The 10,937-nt window shown below is 34.1% G+C and overlaps 1 protein-coding gene across 2 annotated transcripts; it reads right to left on the reverse strand.

The window, feature by feature from the left end:
• Nucleotides 1–204: 204 nt before the first annotated feature.
• Nucleotides 205–7,122, reverse strand: LOC117626572 (NAD-dependent protein deacylase SRT2). 2 transcript variants are annotated; one of them, XM_034358316.1, is made up of 12 exons: nucleotides 6,876–7,122; nucleotides 6,319–6,361; nucleotides 5,954–6,191; nucleotides 5,733–5,798; nucleotides 5,008–5,053; nucleotides 3,883–4,043; nucleotides 3,473–3,602; nucleotides 2,227–2,391; nucleotides 1,292–1,419; nucleotides 699–798; nucleotides 549–618; nucleotides 205–427 (listed from the first exon to the last, which is right to left on the reverse strand). In XM_034358316.1, the coding sequence occupies exons 1-11, from the start codon at nucleotides 6,918–6,920 to the stop codon at nucleotides 565–567; spliced, it is 1,176 nt and encodes a 391-aa protein (XP_034214207.1). In that variant the 5' UTR covers nucleotides 6,921–7,122; the 3' UTR covers nucleotides 205–427; nucleotides 549–564. The 2 variants fall into 2 exon arrangements, with proteins under 2 accessions (XP_034214207.1, XP_034214208.1); XM_034358317.1 differs by lacking the exons at nucleotides 205–427; nucleotides 549–618; nucleotides 699–798 and having other exon boundaries at nucleotides 1,308–1,475.
• Between the last annotated feature and the right edge of the window lie 3,815 nt (nucleotides 7,123–10,937).

Genomic DNA, 10,937 nt, shown 5'->3' on the forward strand with positions numbered 1-10,937 from the left:
AAAAGAAAAAAAAAATAAAATTACGCCCACCTTTTTAATTCTGAGAATCCATTTAAAATGTGTTCGTACGAATACAATGCAACATAATACAATGCAAATAATTGACTTTATAATACAATTAATCAACTAAGCTAAAAAGATTTGGTAACAAATACCAATATTGTATAATCACGAATGACAAAAACAAATTTGTGTCCAGACAAATTTCACATCAATCATTATTTAATTGAAAATGCAAACAGTCTTTACAGCAATCCAATGAAATGATTGGTTTCAGTATACATACGTGCGAACATACATGTTTTTTTTCTTCTGGTTTATCCAACTTCTTTTTCTCATTCTTGTTGGGTAGAAGATAATTTGATGCCTTCTCTTTGACTAATTTGAACTTCCGAAAATTGAATAATTTTCCATTTCCGCAAAGAAGCTATTGAGAAAAATAGTATAGTTAATTGATTTATTGATGAAAATTAAAATCATCTCATTTTCTTGTGGTCTCCAAAACCTAGTCATATAAACTCAGAGCAAGCTTTTATAGATCTGAATACCTCTCTCCACGTAAAATCAACTAACTGCAGGGACACAGAGGGATCCCATGTCAAGCACTCTGGGTAGAATCTGCAACAATGCAAAGCATGTTAAAGTCCACTAAGCTAACACCATTTTGTAGAGCCAGCTGCCAACAAAAACAGCTATACCTCTCCCAGTCGAGCATTGATTTTCAAAGGTACAAAATCATCGGCACGTGTCACTCCTACATTTACTATTGCAGTAGCAGCACCAGCTTCATGTGCAGCTCTGTAGAAGTTGGAAAGTTAAAGCTACTTATCAGAAGGCAAAAAAAGAATGAAATAAATAAATGAATCAAGCCCTCAACAGATAAAACAAAGAATAAACAATAAGGATTTGGTTTCCAATATACTCTTATTGTTCAGGAAAAGTCTGTCCTTGCTTACATAAGATTTTTGAGATCAAGCTGCACCAATTTACTGGAATTATTAAACCTCATCTTGCACCACAACCGAGAGTGATTATGACATATAGCAATGAACTGACGACACTTTAGTCAATATTCTTGATACGGGTCAACCGGAGAAACTGTCATTCAACTGCATAAGGTGTCCAAATTTTTATCCTATATTACCATCGATTAAATTACAAATTTTCTGTTACTTTTTTTTGTCAGAAGTTTACTGTCACTTTAAGGTCTTAGGTACGAGAATTGTGCAAACCAAGATATGAAAATGACTTCATCAAAAACTAAAATTTACAAAGAAAAATATTTACGCACCTGACAAGCCGGTAAGCAGACATCGTCATTACGGATGATCCTAGCACAAGAAAAGCTTCACATTCTTTTGCAGCTTGGATTGTCTTATCAGCTCTATCCTTGGGAACATTATCACCAAAGAAGACAACCTTCAAGATCACCATGCAACAAAAAGAGTCCCCTGAGGTTTTATATTTCCAATGTACTTGTACAAGATATTGGAAGTGTTCAGAATCAGAACTATTGCATGAATTGATGCAAATGAAAAAGGGTGAAAAATCATAAAAAAGAAACGAATAGCGCATGCAAGACAAGGCCATAAATAAGCAACTCTCATTCCAAGCAATGATATCACATTATATGGATAATTGTGATAAACTATGTTCTAAAACGCTTGCGCTTTCTTGGGAAAGATAATACACCAAAAAATATTGACAATCCTTAACTTTCAAAAGTAATATTATAATCAAGTCTGCAAAGAGCATAGAATTCCTGTTTCAGTGAGTGCCAACAGCGATCAGATTTTTAAGGGATCAAGGAACCAATCATTTTTATGCCAATTTCTATCCCAAAAAAGAAAAAGACTTTCTTTTACTTTAGTGAAAACTTTGGTCCTTTCGAATGAGATGCTTCTAGATCTTTAACATGACTATTGGTCAGGTTCACTCAATAGACAAGCACCACTATAAAAAAGGTATCACATAAATTCTCTGATAACCTGTTTCTTGTCTTGAAACTTTTCCAGCTTCTGAGAATAATATTCAAGTAATATTGATGATTCAACACTATAATAAAGATCACATATAATATGCTTGCACATCTATCCAAGGACCTATGAAAAAAGAAGAACTAAATAGGAACTAAATGATTTGCATCACCATTCCTGACATGAAGAAATAGCTACTCTCATTCCTCTCAGTTGCTAGAATTTGAAATTCGCTAGGCAAATGTCTTACATCAGGTTTAAGCACTCCATTGCACTTTTGACACGTAGGAATGTGAAATTCCTCCTCCCAAAATTTTTCATCAATTTCAATGTCACCGTCAGGTCTCTGCTTCATGCCAAAGCTCCTTTCTGATCCAGGGTTTCCATAGTCCAAACTCTCAATTGCCTCTGCCCACTGCAGTAAAATCAAGTTTTAATTGCTCATTAGGCCACCATTCTGGTTAATGCACCACAATGGAAACATGAGTTTGCAACCAAACCAGAGTTTACTTCTATCACTCATGAAATATCTTGAAAATTTTTACTTAGGACACAAAAAAAAAATATTTAGATATCAAAGAAAGTTCCTGCGGACAAACACAGGCAGCAATATCATCAGTCAGAGAGTCCCAGACTCACAAGAATATATTCAACTGCCCATAGATGACACATGTCTATGGAAGAATTTTTAAGCAATTTACCTTTAATTTAGCCGGAAAACAATATAAGACATCTTTTTCCATTCTTTTTTCTAGTATAAATCTTCACCACATTCAATATTTCCCAACCCATCCATGGAAGTCAAAGTAAGTTCTTGACAACCTAAACATTACAAGGCAAATTTTTTCCAAGGAGAAGGGATTAATGTAGGTAAGAATGATGCTATGCAATACAGAACAGTGTCTTGTTATTAAATTCTAGCCAAAGAGTCTTGTTTTTCGGGTAGACTGAAGGTTTATCATTGATGAAATGTGAGAATGCTAAAGTGTGTTCAGGGAGGAAGAGCCTTTATTTAGTAAATTACAAAAGGGGTCAATACCCATAGTCTGGGCAGATTAGATTATACTGTTATTTATCAAAGTATTGGTTGTTTCTCAATAAATTAGACTTTTACAGGTTTCCCTCTAGAGATATAGGCTCCGACAACGATTAGAGTAATATCATCTAGAGTTATTTTTTGTAAGTAGGCTAGATTTCCAATATTTGAATCACATCCACTGTTGTCTTGAGCCATCAGTAACAGTGGGTCTGTTTGCCCAGAATTAACTAGTATATCTGAGCTTCTAGTGGTCTGAATTTATCATGACATCAATGTTAGCACTAAAATGCCATTCAGGAATATTGAAGAGCAAAGTTTAAAAGACAATCCTAAAATGATTTCACTAAATATAAATCAAGGGTCTTCATAAAATCCATTTCTTAAACACTAACAAACATGACATTACATGTTAAACAGCCATTAATTATCCTCGAATAATAAACTGCACAAGACTAACCTTTGGATTAAGGGCCTTAACTTGGTCCTGAAATAGATCCCGAGGGAAGGAAAAACCACACTCTATACAAACCACAGAATATACAGTCCCATGTAATTCAACTGGGTTACTACCAGCACGGTGATGCAAGCTGAAACAAGACAATGAAATTTAGTTCCACAGGCCAGAAACATCTTTCTTTGAAAAAGTTTGATGCGAAAACTTTTTCTTTTCTAATTTGCAATTGGCTTGGTACTGATTTAGATTTTCTGGGAATCATTTGACTATTGATAGTCTGAGCTTTTAAAAGTTTTTCTAGCTGTACGATTCTTTATCTTAATTGAAATCCAGAATGCTGATTTCCACAATTTAGTGTCTTTTCCTCAATAATCCTTGAAACAACACAGGCCAAGAAACATACAGCTACTTGCCTATCAACATTTTGTGTAATCATACAGTTTATCCTGCCAGCTTTTTCTAGAGATGCTAAAGCAATATGAGCTGGACCAGGATGTGCAGCAGTAAACCGTCTCCACCCAGCATAACTCCTTGCCCAATAACGCCTCCGGGCCCGAATAGAACGGAGAAACTCCTGTTCATCAAAGGCAGCAAAAGCAGAAGTTAAAGGCAGAGCTGTGAGAATATACTATACAACATAAACAGCAGTAAATGAACTCCATCTGGAAAAGAGTTATAGTAAAAATTAACCATGTTGAAATTTTTTCTTAATATATATATTTTTTTTAAAAGGAAGATAATCTTTGTTAAAGACATGTAAAAGAAAGAACGGAGTAGAGACCAATGTCACAACGATACATCACGTGAATCTTTTATTGAAGTATTTTGCTAAAAAAATATCATGTGCCGACTAAAAGACATCTATAGCTAGTATGGAGATGTAAACATAACTTTTCCGCTGAACAGCTCCAGTTCCTTGTTTAAAAGCATGAGTGATTACTTCATGCTGACAACTTCCTAAACCAGAGGCTGTCCTTCATTGAACATAATTACTTCATAATACTAAACACCTCTCTTTGTTTGCCAAAAGAAAAAAGAAAACAGGAAAAGATGCCTCTCTTTCCTTTCATCAATTTTAAGAACCAAAAGATAACTTCTATACCAGCATATGTCAAGTTACAAATCCATTCAAAAATGAAATGTTTAACTTTTTATTCCAGGTCTGATACATACAGAACAACCATAATTGAAAGCTTTGAAATCAATTATTGGCACCAACTCATTTTCAATTTAGCAAGATTCAAAATATCGTACACTATTTAAAATTTAAATCAATGGTATAAACAGATTCCATGTACTTCCAGCACTCAAATAACTAGTCTATTAGTTAACACCAGGAGAGTATAGACTTATCATTATCTCAATTATATAAACTATATGATCAGTATGAGAGTCTTGGCTTTTTCTGTTTAGGGTCTTATTTTATATTATCTAATTTAGCTCACAACATTTTTTAAACCATCAAAAGTAAAACTTGAACACTTCTGATGATGTCAACAATGCTAAAGGAGCCCTCACAGCACATGCCTTCTGATCACCTGATGGGTAATTGGTCTGAAACCAGAGCTATAAGCTCCATTTGGGCTGCAACAGAAGAAAATATCACTTCTTAGTATATTATGTATCTCCAATTGACTAAAAAAAAAACAAAGACACCTAGGTTGACTTATTCCTTTTGCTGATTTGCTCCAAAGTACGAACATGCAGCATATCAAATATTGTTGACAATAAAAAAATGTAAATAAAATAGTCAAAAATAGCTTTTACAGCTCTCAAAGCACATGGATAAAAAGTGCAACCTAGTGGAAAATGCAGGGTCTGGAGAAGGCAGGATGTGCACAGGCTTTACCCATAATTCCAAAGAGGTTTCTGTGACTCAAATCCATGATACAAGGCCACTTGGAACAAACCATACCATTACGCCAAGGAATATTCTCTCTCAAAATACGTGTATATAACAAATCAATACGAATGAAAAGGGCAGGGTTTGAAAACCATCAACAAATGTTGACTGAACAAGTTAATAGTGCAATAGAGAACATAACGGTTGGAAACCACTACTCAACTTCATCAACATATTACTGATTAGAGTCAATTCAACGGGCAATAATAGGTCTCACAAAGATAGGTGCAAAAGACGAAGTTAGAAGCAACCTATTTTCAAAAGTTCAATTTTAAAAGTTCTTCACTATTAGAGAATGCAAAAACAAGGCAGTATGGAACTCATAAGCTTGAACAACCATATTAAAAAAAGAGACAGAACCTTCTGTAGTCAGGAATTCCACATTCTGTGCTAATTCCAGCTCCTGTCAACACCATGAGCTTGGTACTGCAAGATAGTAAATAAAAGATAAAGGAAAACTGATAAAGACAAATATTCAACATATGCAGTCAAAAATATAAATCTTTTCCAGCACAGAAGAAAAGCTATATGCAACAAAGAACACAGAATTCAAACCACATAGATGAGGGCATCTGATAGACCTTTGATCAAAAAACTGATACAAAAGGTTGACATCTTGCATGCTAGGAGGATCTGAATCAGGAATCAACTTCTTGTCCCTCAAGAAGCTCGAAGCCACTTTTTCTTCCCTTGTTGATGAGGTGCCTGGGACAGATATTCGATATGAAGTTTGGACAGACCTGACGGAGCCCTGAAAAGAAATGACTCTTCTTCTACTACTCGGTAATTGCAAATTTGTGCTACTTGATCGAATAATATCTGTATATATAAAAGAGATTTCAAGAAGATAGAATCAATCATATATTCAGATACACCATATTTGCAGAGTAACAAAGTTAGAGTTACTAATACTGTAAACTTTGGTATTTAACATGCCTACACTTGCCTGTCATGATATTCCCCAGCAGTTCTCTAGCAGTTCTGCAACTCTGGAAATTAAAAGTAAACAATTTGGTTTCGTCAATCCCAGCGGAAATTGAACAAAATGCTAAGGGCAAACCAAATATCTGCTTCCAAAATCTAGTAAAGAATATTGATTTCACCGCAGAACTGCTAAAACAACATTACGAAATAATTTTGCATTATGTGGGCTTCAATTTTGAACAACAACGATAAGAAGTATACTCAAGATGTCTAACATCTTGAACAAATTATTGAAACTTCAACTTCTTTTGTACAAGTATTACTCAAAATATCCAACATGATTATATTTCATATGTTTTCTCAAATTTTCTTGAATGCCCAACATGATTACTGTTTCCCATTTTCCTTTTCATGGTCACCTCTAATCATAATTTACAAAAGAAAAAAAAAAGGAACTAGAGAAAACCCAGAAATGTACAAAAATCCAAAATATATCAAGTGCAAGTATGACAGTTAAAAACAAAGTAAAGAAACAAAATGAAAGGAAGGCGAAGAAAGTGAAAGGGGAAAAGGACTCACGGAAGAGCAGGGAAGGTGGGAAGGCAAGCCCATGAGCATGGCCATCGTTCTAGCTTATATTCAAGAAATATAATTTATTGTTGTTGTTTTTATTTGAATTTGATGTTTCTATTTCTGCACTTGGATATGAATGAATCAAAATGGAAGGTGGAGGTTTGCGTTGTTATTTTGGGTTTGATTTTGATCTCGGCGCGTTTAGCATTGGACTCATCGGTCATCAACTCATGGTTTCTCTTCATGTTTTCGGTCTTTCCTTCGCTTTGTCCACGTTGCCTACTTCTGCACCGTTTACATGAACAACAAAGGGAACCTTAGGTCCCTTGGCCTCGTTTGGCGGTTCGGTTTGTGCTTCGTGGTCCGGTTTGTTCCGCATAGGATGCAAGTTGGATTGGAAATTCAAATTCCGACCAATTATGATATGAAATTTCTGATTTTGGAGTTCAAATCAATTCCGACATATATTTTTGAAAAATATTTGAATTGTAATTGAAATGTATTCTGAATTCTGTAATATATTGGGTTTCAAGCTTATACTACACATACTACACATAATAACAAATTTCAAGTTGAATTAAATTTGACTTAATGGCCAAATAGACATATACGAGTTATTTCATAAAGGATAACATCTAAGTAATAACATATAATGGTTTTTCGAGCTTTGCCAAGTGATTTTTCAGTTTTGAGCCAATTTTAACCTTCAAATCAATGATCATGTTTAAAATTTTCAACTATTTTCCAAAAATTTCCAAAATATGTAAGTTCTGAAAATTCTGAGTTTTCCAAATTGGAATGGATTTGAAAATCAAAATTTTTTTGGATTGGAATTAGAATCCCCTGATTCCAATCCAATTCATCTGAAACTTAGCCATAGTTCCGCATGACTATGCTTAGGGACTCTCCTGAATTGGCATGGCTTGGTCTAAGCAAGATAAAACTTTTCGGGCTCGTTTGGTAGGCTTCATTGGATTGTACTAGCTTAAATGACACCCACTACCCATATTTGGTGAAGCGATTCTTTAAGTTAAATGAGACTATAAAATCTAGGCCCACTAAAAAAGCCTCCTTCATTCACACAAAATAGAGAGGTGCGTGGAGGTGCTGCTAAATAACAAAGTCGCTCTTTGGGGCGAGCGAGCCTGCCATTATCCAACTTAGACACTTGTGCTCTTTCTCTTCGACATTTATATGCTCACCTCTACTCACTCAGGTTAGTTGTTCAACTCTATTCCTATCTTTGCACTCTTCTTCTCGATCTCTCTTTCCTCGGTGATATTTGATTGGTTCAATATGTTATTTTTTGGTTTGATTTTTAAGTTTTGATTATGTGTTTGTTTGTAGTTAGCTTAATATGATGCGAATTATGCTAACAATGTATACATCCCAACCGTCCAAAGTATACATCCCCAAATTCACATCCCACCAGTGGAGAAAAAACCCGATTTACACCTCCCAAGATGTAAACAAAATATAAAGTGGCTTTACACCCCTAATGTTACACCTTGAAATGGAGATGCTCTAAGGTGCTTCATAGAAACTTCAGCCAAAAATAAAAAGCCATAAGTTCTTTAAATCTTTTAAGGATTTTTCTTTGTCTGGAAATTATTCTCCTGAGTGATCATGAGACGGAAAAAAAACATTCGATTGGAATAAGCAATAAATTATTATGACGTTAGAAAATTATGAAATCCAAAAATTATTGGAATTGGAATGTATACTGAATTCCGAAATATATTGGGTTTTAAGCTTAGACTACACATAATGACAAATTTTAAGTTAAACTAAATTTGACTTAATGACCAAATAGACATAGAAGGATTTTTTCATAAATGATAATAACATCTAAGTAATACCATATAATAGTTTTTTCGAGCTTTACCGTATGATTTTTCAGTTTTGACCCAATTTTAACCTTTCAAATCAATGAACATGTTTAAAATTCCAATTATTTTCCCAAATTTTCCAAAAAATTTCAAAATATGTATGTTCCAAAAATTCCACGTTTTTCGAATTAGAATGGATGTTGAAATTCTGAATTTTTTTGGATTGGAATTGAAATCCCCTGATTTCGATCTTGTCCATACGAAAATCAAGTATAGCTCTGCATGACTATCTTGGCATGGATTATGCTTAGGGACTATCTAAATTGGGTTGGCTTGGTCTAAGCTAGATAAAACTTTTCGGGCTTGTTTGGTGATGTGCCTTTAAACCAACCTAATATTAGATCGTTTTAGATCAAATTAAAACTCTCGCAAGGGCATGAATCGATTTATAGTATAGTGAGTATCGTTCCCACGAAGATTAGTGATCAATTCTAGTTCTTTAACCTAACCTAATGCATGACTCTGTTTATGGATTTTCAACTTATGACTCAACTAAACTAAACAAACAAACAAAACAAGAACACTTAAACAAGTAAAGCAAAGTAGAGAAGTGTAGTGTAGCGGAGTCTAAACCTAAACTACAATTAAATAAAGATGCAATTAAAACAAACACAAATTAATCAAACAAGAAAAAGCAAAGCAATGTTTAAAGATAGGGTTATAAGTCGATTATGATAATTACTAAGGCATCAGATTCTACTACTAATTTTATTACCCAAGTTTCTAGGATGCAAGTTAACAAATTGAACAAATTTAATTGATGAAGATTCTGTACCCAAGTCCTTCTTAGGCTAATAAAGCCAAGCTTCCCTAATTTAAGATTACTATCCATGTTGGAAAAAAAAATCGTAGGGTACTCTAAAAGGTGTCTCTCAAATAAAATTATTTGAGGGATCTCTCAATAGAAGGGGACTATATATATTTAGCTAATAAAATTGCCAAAAGATGGGCCTTGAGCGGGCTCTTGGGCTTTGTTGATTTAATTAATATTATTTTTTTATTAAGTAGAAATTCATGTTTAGATAATATCATTATCTAAAATTTGAATTATGTTTTAATAGTTATTACAATTGTTGAATGAAGAGGTTTCAGACTTCTATATATTGACAATTCGTTTAAACTTATATGAAATTGCATTATCATTCTCCACACATAAACACTTGAGAAATCATATCACTATTCACTAGAAATCAAAGCCACAATACTTAGGCTTTGATTTGTGATAGTTTAATCCTAGTGGGAAAACTCCTATCGAACTATAAGCACAAGGGGTAGATGAGAAATATTGTCTAAAGGACACTATAACTCTGTAGGACTCTATCACATATCCAAGTCAGTATTTTCTATTTGATTATACTACAGTATTGTATTGATTAGATTTTATTATTTATATATAATAGATTTTCATGTTGTTTATTCTATTATTTGGTTTTATCTTGATTGTTCTCCAACAATCTTTAGAAAGTAATATGGAACAATTAGGAAGTAAGACCTCTCATGCCGAAAGTGTGAGAAATTTAAAGGCACTGACTTCAAACGTTGGAAATAGAAGATTTTGTTCTATCTTACAACATTAAACCTAGCCCATATTATGAGACATGATGCCCCTGTGTCGAATGAGAATCTTGCAACCAGAGAGACCGTGGTTGCAATTGATGCATGTATACAATCTGAGTTCTTGTGTAGGAACTTATCTTGAATTGGCTGGATGATACACTGTATGATGTTTATGCACCATTCAAGATAGATAGAGAAGTTTGGGAATCTCTTGAGAAAAAGTATAAAACTGAAGATGTAGGATCCAAGAAATTTATTATAGGGAGATTTATGGACTTCATGATGGTAGATTCCAAACCTGTTCTCAAACAAGTTGAAGACCTCCGAAAATCATCCAAAAAGAATGAATAAGTTGAGACTTGAATAAAATTATAATAACAAATTTAAAGCTTCAATAAAATGGGTACTAACCACATCACTAAGATTATACCCACTTGCAGGGCTTGCATTGGCTTTAGTCAAACAGGCCTTCCAAAGAGAGGGTTTTGGTTGATGATTTTGAACTGAGAAGCTATAGCTTGTGGTGTTTGAGGGTCCGGCCCAGCCATGCCCTAGTCATTCTCCAAAAACTTTTGGTACACACGAACCCAAAATGTGTCACTTGCTTCTACATAAAGCCTCA

This window comes from Prunus dulcis, chromosome 4, assembly GCF_902201215.1.
Source record: "Prunus dulcis chromosome 4, ALMONDv2, whole genome shotgun sequence".
Lineage (NCBI taxonomy): Eukaryota > Viridiplantae > Streptophyta > Magnoliopsida > Rosales > Rosaceae > Prunus > Prunus dulcis.

What these genes read in the sequence shown, in the direction of transcription:
- LOC117626572 (XM_034358316.1), bottom strand. Translation starts at nt 6,920, where the DNA reads ATGGCCATGCTCATGGGCTTGCCTTCCCACCTTCCCTGCTCTTCC. An exon ending in GCTGGGGAATATCATGACAG is followed by an intron (nt 6,192 to 6,318) that starts GCAAGTGTAGGC and finishes TTATATATACAG; the next exon opens with ATATTATTCGATCAAGTAGC. An exon ending in TCAGACCAATTACCCATCAG is followed by an intron (nt 4,044 to 5,007) that starts GTGATCAGAAGG and finishes TTTGATGAACAG; the next exon opens with GAGTTTCTCCGTTCTATTCG.